The 18013-nt window shown below is 41.7% G+C and overlaps 2 protein-coding genes across 2 annotated transcripts; one reads left to right on the top strand and one right to left on the bottom strand.

The window, feature by feature from the left end:
- Positions 1 to 4335: 4335 nt before the first annotated feature.
- LOC139326139 (arylacetamide deacetylase-like 4) lies at positions 4336 to 11120 on the top strand. Its single transcript, XM_070956272.1, has 4 exons — positions 4336 to 4509; positions 5627 to 5843; positions 9269 to 9332; positions 10340 to 11120. The coding sequence occupies exons 1-4, from the start codon at positions 4336 to 4338 to the stop codon at positions 11118 to 11120; spliced, it is 1236 nt and encodes a 411-aa protein (XP_070812373.1).
- Positions 11121 to 11734: 614 nt separating this feature from the next.
- On the bottom strand, positions 11735 to 16908 carry COMMD8 (COMM domain containing 8). The gene is made up of 5 exons (XM_070956138.1): positions 16810 to 16908; positions 15379 to 15534; positions 14612 to 14764; positions 13226 to 13381; positions 11735 to 12552 (listed from the first exon to the last, which is right to left on the bottom strand). The coding sequence occupies exons 1-5, from the start codon at positions 16849 to 16851 to the stop codon at positions 12532 to 12534; spliced, it is 528 nt and encodes a 175-aa protein (XP_070812239.1). The 5' UTR covers positions 16852 to 16908; the 3' UTR covers positions 11735 to 12531.
- Positions 16909 to 18013: the final 1105 nt, after the last annotated feature.

Raw genomic sequence — 18013 nt, 5'->3', positions numbered from 1 at the left:
GCCCACCGGAAGTCGGGAAATGGGCCGTTTCTGGCCTCCTGAGGGCCTCCGGGGGGAGGGGGGAAGGCTGTTTTCACCTTCTGGAGGCTTCAGGTAGGCCTGCTAGGCCCAAAACGGGGTGCGGGGGGTGTCATGTGCTCATGCCTGGGGGGACAGGCACGGGGGGCATTGAATTATCGGTGTGGGCACACGCACATGTGACCCCCACACACACACACGCTTTTGGCACGCGATGGCAAAAAGGTTCGCCATCACTGGTCTAGGGTCTCCTGCATGAGGAGAGGGTTGGACTAGAAGACCTCCAAAGTTCCTTCCAGCTCTATTCTGATTGAAAAGGCTGGGTTACTCTTATGATCTTCAGTCCATTGCTTCTTGTCCTGCCTTCAGGTACTTTGGGGAATAGCTTGACTCCCTCTTCTTTGGGGCAGCCCCTGAGATATTGGAAGACTGCTATCGTGTCTCTCGTAGTCCTTCTTTTCATTAAAGTAGACATACCCAGTTCCAGCAACCTTTCTTTATATATATTTTAGCCTCCAGTCCCCTAATCCTCTTTGTTGCTCTTCTCTGCACTCTTTCTAGAGTCTTCACATCTTTTTTATATCTTGGTGGCCAAAAGTGAATGCAGTAATCACATGATCTTGATTCTATCCCTCTGTTAATGCAGCCTAAGATGGCATTACCCTGTTGTTGCATCCCGGCAGATAAAAAGACAAAATACATGTGGGGTTATATTTATTTTATTTTAATGTTCTGCATGTCAACTTGCAAAGCTTTCAAGTTGCCATGAGCAGGAGGGAGGGAGAACTGATAGAGCTGATTGATTTCCCTAACTGAAACTACATTCCACAGATGCCTTTCTACCGCAATCAGAAGGAGGGGGTTAGGTTTCACAGCCAGCCAAAGAATATGAGAATATGATTTATGACACGGCCAGAGAGGAGGGGAGAGACAGGGTCATGGGGGAACGTAAATCTACGTGGGATTAGTTCTAACTGCATCCGCGTATTGCTGAAATGGTGCTCCTAATAAATGACTGTATTTCTTTTGAAGTTTGGCTCATGGCTCATGAATTAATTAGGGACATCTTTCGGAAATTTCACACTGCGTACCTTAAGGCTGGTATTGGAGATTGTTCTGGAAACTCCCCGCTTCCTATTTCTGGATTTTGCTCTGGGGCTGGCATCGTGGACGTTATAGGGAAATCTTGCAATATCTTTGATTTTGTAATTCCATGTCTTGGGCCCCAGGTTGTAAAATGTGTTAGGGAGGTGGCACAAAATTAAAACAAATATCCTGATCTCCCATCTCTGGAGAAGACTCCACCCTTCCCAAGATGCTACTTCACATCCACAATCGTCCCTCAGCTTGAGATCTTCCCGGGAATTGGCTAAAACCTCCACAGATAGCCCTCGACTTAAGTGACCGTTATTAAATGACAACGACATTGAAAATAGGGACTTGGGAGCCGTGGTAGCACAGCAGTTAGAATGCAGGATCGCAGGCCAACTCTGCCAACTGTCAGGAGTTCGACCCTGACCGGCTCAAGGTTGACTCAGCCTTCCGTCCTTCCGAGGTGGGTAAAGTGAGGACACAGTTGGTTGGTTGGGTGTGTGCATGTGTGAAAGGCTGACTCTCTAAGCGGTTTACAAAGTTAGCCTATTGCCCCTAACAATCTGGGTCCTCATTTTACCGACCTCGGAACGTACGGAAGACTGAGTCAAACTTGAGCCGGGCAGGATCGAACCGCTGGCAGTGGGGAGGGTTAGCCTGCAAACCTGCATTCTAACCACTGTGCTACCAAGGTAGAATAGAATAGAAAATATAGAGTAGAATAGAATAGAATGGAATGGAATGGAATAGAAAATATGAAATAGAATAGAATAGAAAACATGGAATGGAATGGAATGGAATGGAATGGAATGGAATGGAATGGAATGGAAAATATGAAATAGAATAGAATAGAAAACATGGAATGGAATGGAATGGAATGGAATGGAATAGAATAGAATAGAATAGAATAGAATAGAATAGAATAGAATAGAATAGAATAGAATAGAATAGAATAGAATAGAATAGAATAGAATAGATATAAAATAGAATAGAAAATATAGAGTAGAATATAGAATAGAATAGAATAAAATAAAATAGAACAGAACAGAATACAGAACAGAATAGACCTTAGACTTATATACCGCTCCACAGTGCATTACTGCCCACTCTAAGCAGTTTCAGCATCTTTCCCCCCCTCACCCCTCACCCCCCAATCTAGGTCCTCATTTTACCGACTTCAGAAGGACGGAAGGCTGAGTGAGCCTAGAGCCGGTCAGGATCGAACTGCCGGCAATGGGCAGAGCTAGCCTGCCATCCCCACGCTCTCTAACCACTGCACCCACCCACGTCTCTTAATCTTTTTTCGCTTTCATCGTTTCTATTTCCGTTTCTGATTTCATCCCTTGGGGAGACGACGTCAATCTGGGCTCCACGTCCCGGGGACGTTGCAGCTCCCACAAGGAACAGACCGTGTGTTCCTGCCACGTGCAAAGCTGATCGTGATTTTCTAAGGTGTGAAGGATACCACATGCCCCAAAAATAGCACCTGTGGGAATTGGCTGTCCTAATTGATCCTTACCAGTGGGTGCCTCAGTCACCCGTTCAGACAAAGATCTACTCACGTGGTGTGCTGATATTAACGAGCACTGAGTTCTCTGATCCTATCAGCCTCCATACAAAATGAGGATTGCAGGATATGACCGCGATTAACCCTTCTAATCCATACCAACCCTATCATTAGTCCTGGGGCAAAAACTTCCTTTTCTTAACAATGCTCCAATATCTCAGGGGCTGCCCCAAAGAAGAGGGGGGGGGGCGGGTTTTCAGCCTGTTTTCCAAAGCACCAGAAGGCAGGAGAAGAAGCAGCAAAGGATGGAAACTCATCAAGGAGAGAGAAGCAACCTGGAACGAAGAAGGAATTTCCTCACAGTGACAACAATGAACCAGGGGAACTCCTTGCCACCAGAAGTTGTGGGTGCTCCATCACCGGAGGTCTTCAAGAAGAGATTGTGTCAGACTTCGATGCTATCTCAAAATAAATGAATTTCCAAACTGCCAATCTTTAAGGAAATCTTCTCTTTATTTGAGCACAGCAACCGGATCATGACTCGATGCGGACAAGACTGACCTTTTGCCCCCCAATCCCTCCCTTTCCGATCCCCAATTATCTGCTTCTCATTGGCTATCTTCCAAGTCACTCTACTGGCTTCTTGTCTCGTCATTTCACAGGAATGTCCCCCCTCCCTTCATTTCCACGACGACCCAGCTTCAAAGGGATTTAGCAGGCAAACGTTCAGGGCTTATCTCTCTCCACTCTATGCCAGTGGTGAGACGCTGACAGATTGGACAGTCCTTTGTCTGAAATGGTTTAGGCGCTTCCCCTCAGACGTTCCTCACTGCCTGGTCCTTTGTGTAGGAGTCTCCATAATGGGTGGGGAGGAGAAGGCCTCCATCTTTGCTAAGGGATGAGAGAACGGACAATGTTATCTTTTGTCATCATCATTTAATGACCCTATAATCCCTTGCGGGGTCTGGAGTCTGGGCAACTGAATGAAGCTAGCAGAATGGTGTTTTTTTTTTAATGGCCGGATGCCTTTCCTGTTGCCAATACAGAGTTTTGTTCAGCAGGTATATTCTCAGTGTGCCCAGAGAGAGAGAGAAATATCGGCCTCTACCTAGGATCGAACTCACAGCCTCTTGATTGTGAGGCCAGAGCTGCACCTCTAGGCCGCCGCACCCACTCCACAAGGTTATCTTTTGTGCCTGTTGGGTATTTTTTGTTCCCATCTGGCTCCCACAAGTCCCTGCTCTTCATATCTCCTTTGTGGTATGTTCTCCGCCTCCAAAATATATCTCTATATGTGACACAATCCGTTGACTCCTTTCCAATATAGCAACCATTGCAACATCAGGAAATGAGAAGCGAGCCAGCCAAGGTACAATGTTGGCAATTAAACCCTTATAATAACCAGGTTAAGATTTTTGGCTTCACAACAACCCAGTTAGAGAAGACCAATCTTCTGGGTCGGTCCCTCCCACCAGATCTTCTTCTCTGCCTGGTCCTTCTTGTAGGTGTCTCCATAGTGGGTGGAGAGGAGAAGGCAGCCTTCTCTTTATTAATACCAACCCATCTATATTTCCACAAATGGATCGATTGGCTATATATGGAAATACCTATAGCTACTGGACTCTTCACAGTCTCTACGGACAAGTTGCTACTGGGCTCTTCGCAGTCTCTACGGACAAGAGGACAAGCAGCATCCTTCTATTCCAGAACAAGGCGCAATGACTTCCTTCTGGAAGCGCCTGGCTTGCCTTCTTGTCGGAACCGCCATCTACCCAGCCATCGTCCTGGTCTCGGTCGTCATCCAAAATACCCAAACGGTGTTTCCTCCTGGGATCGATCAAGCCTTGAAGCTTCGCATGTGTCAAGTGTGGATCCTTTCGGGCATCCTGTTCGTAAGTTTTCTTTTATTCCTTTTCTCAGGAACTTCGAGGGGTGGGGGGGAAATAATCGTTTTGTTATTTCCTTACAAGATTCGAACTGGCCCCGAATCCATCCACGCCGCCGTCAAAAGCCTTTCTTCGCTTTCTTGAACAAGAAAAGCTGTGAAACTGACTGGGTCACCTCCCTGTCCAGTTTTGAAAGGGGTTGGGAATTAAGAGGGATTCCTTTCATTTTCTTCTCCTTCCTCTCACAGCTGTGTCTGTAAGTGGGCACGTCCCTTTGGAACAGTTGGGACTCATTCAGTCTGAGAATGTGGTTTGAGTTACACCAGGTAGTAAAATCTAAATAGAAGAGGGGGTGGGGTGGGTGGGAAATGCAATGAAAATCTTTTTTTTTTTTTTAATTAATCTGAACTTGGGAGAATCATGCCTCACTATGTCTAAGGAAAAGTTAAATGAAAGTAAAATTTAAGTTAAGGTTGAAGTTATTTATTTATTTATTTATTCAATTTATATACCGCCCTTCTCCTAGTGGACTCAGGGCGGTGCACAGCCAAAACTAAAATACATAACAATACAAAATTTAAAATTAATTAAAAGAATTATATACTTTGGCCCGAATTAAAACAGTGCGAATTAAAACCCATTAACAAATTAAAACTAAACAATTAATAACCATTTAAAAACTAAAAACTAAAAATGCCCTCTGGCTGGACGACATTTCAATCAATCAGAATAGAGTCGGGAGGGACCTTGGAGGTCTTCTCGTCCAACCCCCTGATCAAGCAGGGGACCCTAGACCATTTCAGACAAGTGATTGTCCAGTCCCTTCTTCAAAACCTCCAGTGATGAAGCACCCACAATTTCTGGTGGCAAGTTGTTCCACGGGTTAATTGTCCTCACTGTTAAGAAATCTCTCAATTCCAGGTTGCTTCTCTCCTTGATGAGTTTCCACCCATTGCTTCTTGTCCTGCCCTCAGGTGCTTTGGAGAATAAGCTGATTACCCTCTTCTTCCACCCCCTTCAAATACTGGAAAATTAGCAACACAGTTCTTACTAATAGCTCGCTTTCAGAAGTTGTGAGCGTCTCCCCAAATTAACTTCTTCTCTCCTGTCGTTTGGCCAATAGGGAATTGTTGTAGAGGCGCTGGGCTTGTCCAGTTTGCCTGAAATCATACGGCTGTGGACGAATACAATCAGCTTGTTTAAGGATCCATCCCTGACCATTCGGGATCAGAATTTTGATGGGGTGCCAGTGAGGATCTACTCACCCAAAACGGGGCCAAAGGCCAAAGGAAAAGCTGTGCTTTTTTGCCATGGTGGAGCTGGCATTGCGGGAAGCATCGGTAAGGTGTAATTCCAAGCCAACCTTGGATTGCTAAACCAAGATAGTTGGGGAATCTCAGGGAGATAAACTGGAACGCTGAAAAGCATCCCAGTTAATGGCAAATCAGTTCCGGATGGTTGGCTACTAAAACACTTGTAGATGTTCAGAAGGTCGCCTACGATTCCACTTCATTCAAAATCTCTCTCTTTCTCGCACACACACAGCTCTCAATCAATCAGAAGAGAGCTGCAAGGGGCCTTAGAGGTCTTCTAATCCAACCCCCTGGTCAAGCAGACCATTTTGGATAGGCGGCTGGTCCAGTCTCTTCTTAAAAACCTCCAGCGATGGAGCACCCACAATTTCTGGTGGCGAGTGGTTCCACCGGTTAATTGTTCTCACTGTCAGGAAGTTTCTCCTTAATTCCAGGTTGCTGCTCTCCTTGGTTAGTTTCCATCCATTATTTCTTGTCCTGCCTTCTGGTGTTTTGGAAAATAAGTTGAAGCCCCTCTAATGTAGGTAATGCGGGTCCAGCTGGATGATCACTGAAGGGCCCTCTTTATTCACATTGTTATAAAGAAAGAAATGTGCTAGTTCAGAGATTACACTGTCAGTTAAATTCCATTCTTGGCAACATATATCAGTGAGGGGCCTATCTGTCAAGGATGCAGACATCCATATGAAACAGAAAGTTACTTATTAATCCAAGGCCAGCCATGAATCTATGCTTCAGTGATTTACAAGAAGAATTATGACTGTTTGGCAAGAATAATATGAAACTTAGTAATTAGGAAATGTCAATTAAATATAACAAATGTATATGATCACATAAACTGCTGTGTTAGCAGAATCCTTTGTCTTAGAAGGGTATAAAACCATTGTAACTAGGTTCTGTCTTTGTTCACAGCTTCATGTAAAAATGGCTCTGAACCTATTGCGCAATATACTGTCTCTGACTAACCTAGAAAAGTTGTGTTGGTCTAATTAATCCACAACACCTCAAATACTGGAAGATTGCTCTCATGCCCCCACTAATCCTTCTTTTAAGTATCTAGTATCTTTATTTATTGATTAGCCCTTGGGCCATATCAAAGTGCAGAGTTCCAGAAACAAATTATTACTAAAATGTGAGAAAAGCAATTTAAAATCGAATTGGATAAAATGCAATTTAAAATGAATTCGGAATAAAATACGATTTTAAACTGTCCCATTGGCTTTAAACTGTTCTATAGGTATTGAAATTGATACCTAATTCCTGCAACCGTTCTTCATACGTTAGAGCCTTGGTGGTGCAGCGGACTAAAGTGCTGTTAAGTAGCACTTAGCTGCCGGCAATTACTGTGAGTTCAAATCTCACCAGGCTCAAGGTTGACTCAGCCTTCCATCCTTCCGAGGTAGGTAAAACGAGGACCCGGATGGTGGGGGCAATAAGCTTTGTATAAAAAAGAACACTGCTTTGGGGGGGGGTTAAAAGCCCTACTAAGCAGGTATATACAAAAGTATGAAGGCTATTGCTTAACGCATTGTAAGCCGCCCTGAGTCTCCGGAGAAGGGCGGCATATAAATCGAAACAATAAATAAATAAATATGTTTTATCCTCCAGGACTTTAATCATCCCAGCTGCTCTTCTCTGTACTTTTTCCAAAGTCCCAACGCCTTTTTTTGTGTGTGTGTAATGTGGGAACCAAAACTGGATGCAGAATATTCCAGATGTGGCCTTACTAAGGATTTATAAAGCGGTGCTAATACTTCACGTGATTTTGATTCCATGCCTCTGTTTCTACAACCAAGGATCGGATTAGCTTTTTTGGCTGGCTCAGGTTTAAGGGATCGTCCACTCGGACTCCAAGATCCCTCTCAGCGTTACTGTTTTTGAGGGGTGTCGGTTATTCCTGCCAGTTTAGTGTCATCTGCAAATTTGTTGAGTTCCCCTTCTATTCCAAGTCATCCATGAAGATATTGAAGAGGGACCTATAATGTTGCTGTCAGAGTTACACCGCCCTGAGTCCTTCGGGAAAAGGGCGGTATAGAAATAAAATTATTATTATTATTATTATTATTATTATTATTATTATTATTATTATTATTATTATTATAGGCCAATTAGTTATGTGCAAGGCATGGTGAAGCAAGAGAAGGTGGATATTTAAATAGAGATAAACAGGGAATATTAATTTCTCTTATTAACCATGGACATTAGGCACAGATTCTATCAGTCATTTGCTTTGCACACTATAATCAAGCCATATCTGTGTTTATGCCAGCCGCACCCAAAGTTTTAGCAATTTTCAATATTGCCACAGCGTTGTCGACATGGCTGGGATCTTCTGATTCCGAAAGGAAATAGGACAGACTTCAGCAAGAGGCCTGGCAAATAGGGACGTGGGAAGCAAGTTTAAATAATAATAATAATGAGATTACAAATTCGGAAACAGGCAAGACATGATGGCTAAGGGGTTAAAGAGGTAAAAATTACTTTAATACTGTATATCAACATTAGTGTTATGTAAGTTAGAAAATTACTTTGTAAATTAGATAACTAGAAGTTATGTGGGGGTACTATTGAATAGATATAAACTTGTGATTAACGATGGAAACTAAAATTAAACACTCCGTGATTAGATAATGAAAATATATATATTTTAATGAAAACATGTGTATCCATACTAGAAATACAAGGACTGGAAAGAATAGGAATAGGAATAGATGTATATTAAATGTTGGAATGATTGTGACTGGTACCAGAAGTGTACACTTGAGATATTGAATAATGAAAGAAGGAAATATCATGTCTTTGAATATTAGAATAGAACAGAATAGAAATAATAGAATAGAATAGAATAGAATAGAATAGAATAGAATAGAATAGAATAGAATAGAATAGAATAGAATAGGAATTGAATTGAATAACAGAGTTGGAAGGGACCTTGGAGGTCTTCTAGTCCAACCTCCTGCCCAGGCAGGAAACCCTACCTGGATTAGAGTGACATGGGGGAAAAAAAAAGAGGGTTTAAATAGAGATAGAAATAAGAGGGGAATAATAGTAAAAATAGATATTACAATGTATGGAAGAAGTAGGAGAAAGTTTAGAACTGAAGGACGATAGTAAAAGCTTTGCGTTAAAAAGGTGAAAATGGAATGTATTATCAGGAATAATAATGCTATGTTCATTTGTATTGAAATGTATGATACCCAGGTATCACACCATCCACTCAATGAGATGTATAAAATAACAAACCTATTTAAAAAAAAACAAAAAAAACGATTCCAAACGCAAATAGGACAGACTTTAGTAAGAGGCCTGGCAAATAGGAAAGTGATTAGTGGACAGCAGCTGTCCTTAGTACAACAGCTGGTCTTCAGCAAATCTTCCTTCCCCCAAGCAGGGAAAGGGGTTTCCAGAAATGAATCCTCATCCATTGTATAACTCATCAATACTCATTTCAGGTCTCTACGAAAGATTCCTGCAGTACATTGCCAAAGAGGGGAATTCGACTGTGTTCATAGTTGGGTGAGTATTACCTCCATTGTCTCATTAATCTGCAGTAGGTCTTGGACAAGTCGCCGTGGCCAATTCGCGGTGCAGATAACTCGCCGCGGGCCAAGAGTGACACTAATATCAACGAAACGATGAAATAGAAATTGTTAAAAGAAAGGAAGGCTGCCAAAGGAGGGACCAAATGAAACGCGAATGACAAAAAAGTTAAAAATATGTTTTAAAAAATTATTTGAAATCATTCAGTGGTTGAATTGTCCCGCAGCAAGTTGGCCTCACCAGAGTTTATCTGAAAATAGGACCGGGTCTTATATTAATTTTTACTCCATAAGACACATTAGGGCTTATTTTCCAGTTAGGTCTTATTTTAGGGGAAATACGGTACTAAATGCGCCTATCTGGTTGATGATCTTAAGTGGAGCTTATTTTGGGGGTAGGGTTTATATTACGAGCATCCTGAAAAACCACGCTAGGGCTTATTTTCTGGTTGGGTCTTATTTTTGGGGAAATATGGCTGACAATCTTAAGTGGAGTTTATTTTGGGGGGTAGGGCTTATATTACGAGCATCCTGAAAAACCATGCAAGGGCTTATTTTCTGGTTGGGTCTTATTTTTGGAGAAACAGGGTATATATAATATTAATAGAAGTAAGGAGAAACTTCCTAACAGTGAGAACCAACGGAACAGCTTCCCTTCAGCAGTTGTGGGTGCTCCATTACCAGAGATTTAAAAAAAAAAAAAAAAGACTGGGCAGCCATTTGTCTGAAATGGCCTAAGGCAGGGGATGGGACTAGAAGACCTCTAAGGTCCCTTCCATCTCTATTCTCATTGATTGATTGAAATGGTCTGCTTGAAAAGGAGGCTGGACTAGAAGATTCCAAGATTCTCTTCCAACTCTATTCTCATTGATTGATAATTAAAAAAAAACTATCACCACCACATTACAAAACGAGGGAAAGACTGAGCTCGTCATTGTACCCAATTGGATCAGGAATCCATAATCAGTCGTTTTCTCCTTTCAGGTATAGACTTGGGCCGGAGAACCCTTATCCAGCTCAGTACGATGACTGTCTGAAGGCGACCATCTTCCTTATGAAACACGCAGAAGATTACGGGGTGGACAGCTCCCGTATTATCATTGCTGGAGACAGCTTCGGGGGTACATTGACCGCACATATCTGCCAGTTACTGGTGGACCGGAGTGACCTTCCCAAGGTTCACGCCCAAGTGTTGATCTACCCCGTTCTTCAAGGCCTGGATTTCTCCTTGCCATCCTATCAGCAGAACCGCAAAAGTCCCTTCTTGTGGCGTAAGCTAGTTGCCTTCTTGGGCTGCTATTACTTTAACAAGCCCACTTCTCTTGTGGACAGTATTCTGAAAAACAGTCACGTTCCTGAAGCCACCCGTCTGAAGTACCAGAAGTGGTTGAGCGCTGACAACATCCCGGAACGGTTCAAAGCCAGAGGCTACACGCCACCAGAGCCATCCTCGTCTCATTTTAACCCTCGGTTGCACGAAGAAATGAAAGATCTGCTCACCGAAACCTGTTCGCCGTTGCTCGCCGAGGACGCGGTGATCTCCAAGCTCCCTCAGACCTTCTTGCTGACCTGCGAGTATGATGTCCTTCGCGATGACGGGTTGTTGTACATGAAGCGACTGACGGACAATCGTGTGCCGGTAACCTGGAGCCACATAGAGAAGGGCCTGCATGGGATGGTCTTGCTCTATATGCTTTGGATCCGATCCCCTCTGCCGACCAACAGGATGTTGCACGATATCGCCGATTTTATCCGACGCTTGTGAAGCCAAAACAAAACCGAGAGAAGGATGTCGCATTTTGATCTTCTTTCCCGGGGGAATCCGGTGGCCCAGACTCGTGGACCCCTTAGGATAAACTGGTTAGATCCTGGTCAATGAACCCCAAACTGGGGTCTTCCCCATCCAAACGCAGCTCTTAAAAAATCAATCTGACTTCTCCATTCTGTGTTTTATTATTCTATATTCTATATCCTATCATATCCTATTGTGTTCTGTTCTATTCTACTATTCTATTCTATTCTATTCTATTCTATTCTATTCTATTCTATTCTATTCTATTCTATTCTATTCTATTCTTCCATTCCATTCCATTCCATATTTTCTATTCTATTCTATTCTATTCTATTCTATTCTATTCTATTCTATTCTATTCCATTCCATTCCATTCCATATTTTCTATTCTATTCTATTCTATTCTATTCTATTCTATTCTATTCTATTCTATTCTATTCTATTCTATTCTATTCTATTCTATTCCATTCCATTCCATTCCATTCCATTCCATTCCATATTTTCTATTCTATTCTATTCTATTCTATTCTATTCTATTCTATTCTATTCTATTCTATTCTATTCTATTCTATTCTTATTCTTATTCTTATTCTTTCTCGCTGCAGGACAATTCAACAATTCAATGTAATTATTTAAAATAATTTTTTAAAAAATAATTTTTAATTTTATTTCATTCTGCCCCTCCTTTGGCACCCTTCCTTTTATGATTCTATTCCACCATTTCTTCGACAGTAGTGTAACTTTCCCGCCACGGCGAGTTGTCCTAAACCTGTAAGATTCAACGTTGTATTCAATTTTCAACCTGCTTCATAGCTTAGGTTACAAAAACCCAGTTACAAAAACATTTATTGATTTCTCCCACGTACAAGTATTACTCCGACACCATAAATCCGCTCGAGTTGTTCCTAACGTCACTTTCAAACTGGATGTACTTCATTCAATAGACGCGTTCCTTTGTATTTGTGCGCAGAGCTGTTTTTGTCCTAGAAAATATTGTTCTTAGGCAAGTTGGAAACAACGTATTTTGCTTTCCAGTCTGACCATCCCACGGTAGTCAAAATATGTAATTGTTTGAACAAATCCAAAGCGAATTGAGAAAAAAAAGAAATTTCTTTTCTTTTGCCCTAAACAATTTGACGCAATGTTTGTTAACATAATATGAATTTTCAGCCGCTTCATTTCTTCAAAATTTTTCAGACATACTGTAGCCTAAATGTACTTAATTGATTTAAAGGTCTAATGCAAAGTCTTGCTAAGCTTGCAATTAAAATTCCTCATCTTCTTTTCCATCTCAGGAAACTTTCCATCTCTGGAAAAATAATATCCGTTTGCATTTTAGAATAAATATCCTCTTTCTCAGCGCTGGGCGGCTCTGAATCGGGAATCATTTCAGCTGCAAAACTACCTTCAAAGAAGGGAAAAAGAAGAGAAACCATTAAATCACAACAACTTATTCAAACATATTATTCATATTTTAAACTTTATTGTGTGGACGTGATTGCCCGCATATCTTCTCAATCAATAAATCCCAACCACGGAATTCCCAACCTATCTAAAAAGGTTAAATGATGGCAACGGGACCGTTATTAAGTTCAGTAAATTAAGTTTATTAAAACTGAGACGTTTTGTTATTTTCATTTTGCCCGAAAACGTAATAAATAAATAAATAAATAAATTTACAAAATAATTTGTAAATCCAGTTGCCATGATTGAACTTTTTGAGATACTTTTGGCCGGGATGATTTGAGCGTTCAATTCGTGTGAAAAATCCCAACAGTTTCCAACATTTATGGACTGGCTTCCAATTTTCTTCCCTAAGAAAAAGATTTCAGCTTTCGTTGGCTTTATGAAACAAAATGATTTCCTGAACATCCCCCAAATATAACGTTAAGTGTAAAAATGGGAGCAGAAAAATAACTTCAATTAAAAAATAGAATTATCACTCAGTTTGGGGTGAAATAAATGCTCAGCATCCCCTGGCGTTTCCCAGTGTCCTCAACGTACGACCACAATTGATCCTGAAATGTAGGTTGCTAAGTGAAACATTTGTTAAGCGAGTTAAAAGCAAAAAGACCCACCTTGTTCGCCGCTTCCAATGCGTTTATCAGAGCCTGTAATTCTTCTTTATTCATTTCCACGGAGATAAATTTGAGGTCCCCATCTTTAGACAAATCCAGATCAAGGTTTAAAAGCGGCATCTGGAGCATGGACAATTTGTCACTAGAAAGGGCGAGCTGCGTAGGGAAGGAAAAACGACACAATTAAGACTTGGGGTTTTTTTTTTTTTTTAATCAGAAGAGATGAGAAAAATAATAATTAGCAGTCTTTTTAAGGTCATAACGTGAGAGCTGAAAGGAACTCCCAGTACATGTAAATGGGAAATCTAGTTTGCATTCAGCCTATAACTCTATATCTATCTATCTATCTATCTATCTATCTATCCACACAAAGTTCGTACAAACTATCCATCTATCCATCTATCCATCTATCCATCATCTATCTATCTATCTATCTATCTATCTATCTATCTATCTCCCCCCATTCATCCATCTTTCTATCTCTATCCATCCATCCATTCATCCATCCATCCATCCATCCATCATCTCTAGCTCTAGCTCTATATATGTCTCTGTCTCTCTATATCTATCTATCTATCTATCTATCTATCTATCTATCTATCTATCTATCTATCTATCTATCTACCTACCTACCTACCTACCTACCTACCTACCTACCTACCCACCCACCCACCCACCCACCCACCTACCTATCTACCTACCTACCTTGTTTCCCCCAAAATAAGACATCCCCTGATAATAAGCCTAATCGGGTTTTTGAGTGCATGGCAATAAGGCCAAGCATTTATTTCAGGGTTTAAAAAAATATAAGACAGGGTCTTATTTTCGGGGAAACACGGTATCTATCTGTCTGTCTTTCTGTCTGTCTGTCTCTCTATCAATCATCTACTGTATTTATATATCTGCCTGTCTGCCTGTCTGCCTGTCTGCCTGCCTGTCTGTCTGTCTGTCTGTCTGTCTGTCTGTCTATCTATCTATCTATCTATCTATCTATCTATCTATCTATCTATCTATCTATCCCATCCATCCATCCATCTCTCTTCTCTTTCATCTCCCACCCACCTATCATCTATTGATCACCTATCATCCATCTACCTACCTACCTATCCCATCCATCCTTCTCTCTCATCCATCCACCCTCCCACCCACCCACCTATCATCCATCTATCTATCTATCTATCTATCTATCTATCTATCTATCTATCTATGTACATATTTAACAGCTCCTCTTTTTTCCTTTTTTTTTTTTTTTTTTGAGTTTAAAAATGGTAAACGCAGGAGCTTTTAACCTGTCAGTCCTCAATTGATCTCCCTCAATTGAGGTGCTCAGATTTGGGGATTCCTAGAAATATTATGCAGACAAGAATAAGCAGATTGGCCTCTCACCTTGAGCTGCCAATCAAAATTCAGGAGCTGGGAAGAACAAATAGCATTTGTTTTCCCAACCAGGGCTTGCCTGATATCAGGTTTTCTAGCTTTCAAGCAAGTCAGCGCTGCTCTTTGAGTGTCGGGATTTAACTCCGCCAACGGCCGAACAGCCTACAAAGAAAAGAAAGAATTAGCGGTAAAAACAATGTCGCAGTTATTAAGTGAATTGATTTTTAAGTGAATTTATCTTCCAGTATTTGAAGGGCTGCCACAGAAAAAAGGAGGGGGGTCAAGCTATTCTCCAAAGCACCAAAGAAGGCCAGACAAGGAATAATGGATGGAAACTGACCAAGGAGAGATTCAACCTGGAAATAAGGAGGAATTTTCTGACAGTGAGAACCATCAACCCGTGGAACAGAAGTTGCGTTCAGAGGTTGTGGGAGCTTCATCATTGGAGGCTTTTAAGAAGAGGCTGGACTGCCATCTGTCAAAAATGATATAGGGTCTCCTTCTTGGGTGGACTAGATGACCTACAAGGTCCCTTCCAACTCTGTTAATCTAATCTAATCTAATCTAATCTAATCTAATCTAATCTAATCTAATCTAATCTAATCTAATCTTAGATTTACGCGTAAATCAACCAAGTTCTCCTCCATAAACCAAGCTTTGCTTTATAATGATCTTATAATGATTTTCTTTTCTATGAAATAAATTTCGAGTCAACCAGCCGAATCGAGTCCCTCTCTCTCTTTTTTTTTTTTAAAAAAATCCCCGGGTGTTTCTACCTCTTCCTCCGAAAGATCTTTTCCAACCGTTTCCCTGAAATACGAGGCCGTTTGTTCGAGCGCCTCCATCCATTCTGTTAAATTCCAAACGGCGTCGTAGTCACGATACCGGGGGGAAACGTGGCCGCACAGCCCGTCGATGACTTTGTGAAAGAACTGCAAGAAATGAAGCATAAACAAAGAGATGAGTTTCCTAAGGGCCACGACTCGGTACAGGTAGTCCTTGACTTACAACTGCTCGTTTAGTGACCGTTTGGAGTTACAACGGCACTGGGGAAAAAAAGGGACAATTTTTGATACTTATGACCCAAAATTCGGACGCTTGGCAATTGACTTGTATTTATGACGGTTGCCGTGACCCCCAGGGATATGTGTGTGTGTAACATGCTCTCCTTTTGCGACCTTCAGACAAGCCGAGTCAACGGGGAAGCCTGATTCACTTAACAACCAGGTTACTCGTTTAACGGCCCCAGTGATTCGCTGAACAAAGGTGGCAAGAAAGGCGATAAAATGGGGAGGGGGGGAAATTCACTTAAATGTTTCGCTTAGCAACAGAAATGTTGGGCTCCACTGCGGTCGTACGTCGAGGACTACCTGCAAGGCATGAGTCGAAAGTCTTTCTTTCTTTCAGTTCATAATAATTCCAGGATCATCATTTGTATTAAGGAATAAATAGACAAATTTATTTTTTCGTTCAGTGTTGGGTAACTTTTAAATCGATGAGGTCAGCCACCCCTGAGCCAATACTTACTTACTTACTAATTTTTTATTATTATTATTATTATTATTATTATTATTATTATTATTATTAATAATAATAATAATAATAATGCTGAGCTATTAACCAGCCTCAAAGGCTGTGAATCTCACTAAAGATTAACTAATAATAATAATGTCAGTGGTATTTGTGATGCATTTTTGAATGTTCAGTTGACTGTTTCATATTTAATAATAATAATAATAATAATAATAATAATAATAATAATAATAATAATAATAATAATAATAAACATTAAAAATGCATCACAAATACCATGATATTATTATTAATCATCATCATCATCATCTCTCCAAAAGGGGAAAAAAAGAGATGCAAATGCAAGAAATAGGGGGTTGGACTAAATGACCTCCAAGAACCAAGATCCCCTCCAACTCTGTTATTTTGTTATTCCAATACAGCAAGGATGCTACAGGAATTTTTTTTTAAACCCCCTACTACGCATGTGCAAAAAAAAAAAAAAAAAAAAAAAAAAAAGCCAACACGCACGCATGCGCACACTCATGCACACGTTCAGATGCGCGCGAACCATTCTGCGCATGGGCAGCTAGCGTCGAGCATTCGATGCCCGGACTGAGGGAAAATGAATGCTCCGCTGATGCGGAAACCCCGATAGGCCATCCGACCGTAATAAAGTCCCTTTCCGTCCTCACCTTCGCCGTCTCAGCCTCCGGCAATTTCTCCAAGAGCTTCATCTTCCCGTGCGCAGGCGCAAGAGTCGAGGCGGTGGTCCGCCTGGCTCGCTTTTCCGCTTCGTCGCGCGCATGCGTAGTTTCCTGCGACGGAAGCAACGGAGTCGGCCAGCCGTTTCTGCGCAGGCGCAGCGTTTGGCCGGCGGGAGGAGGAGCCTCGTCGACACGTGACGAGCATTGCATCCCGGGAATTGTAGTTTTGTGGCACCAAATGTGGCTTGCATTATCCTATTGAACCAATGTCAAAGCTTTATTGCTCATTTATTGCTTTATTGCTTATACTGTAATCCACAAATAACATTACAATGCAGGCAGTCCTCGCCTTAACGACAGTTCAATTAGTGACCGTTCAAAGTTATAACGGCACTGAAAAAAATGACTTAGGGGTGTTTTTCACAGTTATGACCATTGCAGCATCCCACGCTTAGCAACTGATTCATACTTATGACGGTCGCAGTGTCCTGGGGTCTCGTGTCCCCCCCCTTTTGTGACCTTCTGACAAGCAAAATCAACGGGGAAGCCTGATTCACTTAACAACCGCGTTGCTAACTTTTAACAACTGCCGCGATTCACTTACCGATGGCGCCAAGGAAGGTCGCAAAATGGGGCAAAACTCACTTAGCGAACGTCGCGCTTAGGAACATAAATTTCAAAGTTTCCGACCACTGGTTCCCACTTAACGACGGTTGATGTGTCTCAACGTCATGGGATTCTCCCTTTTGCGACCTTCTCAGAAAGCCGATGGTTCACTTAACAACCGTTTTTGTGCTCATTTGACTTCGTTTAGTGACCCTTCGAAGTTAACAACGGCCCTGAAAAAAAAAGGTTGACTTAGGGCCGTTTTTCACCCTTAAAACCATGGAAAGGTGATCAAAATTCAACCGATTCGTATTTACGACGGTCGCAGCCACGCGATCCCCGTTTTTGACCTTCCAGCGAGCAAAATCCATGGGGAAGCCAGGTTCTCTGAGCCAGCGTGTGACTAACTTCACAACCGCCGTGTTTCGCTTAACAACGGTGGTACGTAACACGGGGCAAAACTCACTTAACAAATTTCTCACTTAGCAACGTAAATGTTGGGCCGAGCGTTGAGGTCCGCCTGTATTTGCAAAGCGGGAGGACACATGTCAGCCTGTAGAACCTAGGAGAGCCAACTTGTGATTAC

This window comes from Pituophis catenifer, unplaced genomic scaffold, assembly GCF_029215685.1.
Source record: "Pituophis catenifer annectens isolate HBS135680 unplaced genomic scaffold, rPitCat1.0.hap2 SCAF_18, whole genome shotgun sequence".
Classification (NCBI taxonomy): Eukaryota; Metazoa; Chordata; class Lepidosauria; order Squamata; family Colubridae; genus Pituophis; species Pituophis catenifer.
Note: the sequence above shows the minus strand (reverse complement) of the source record. Positions and strands in the feature narration are given on the sequence as shown.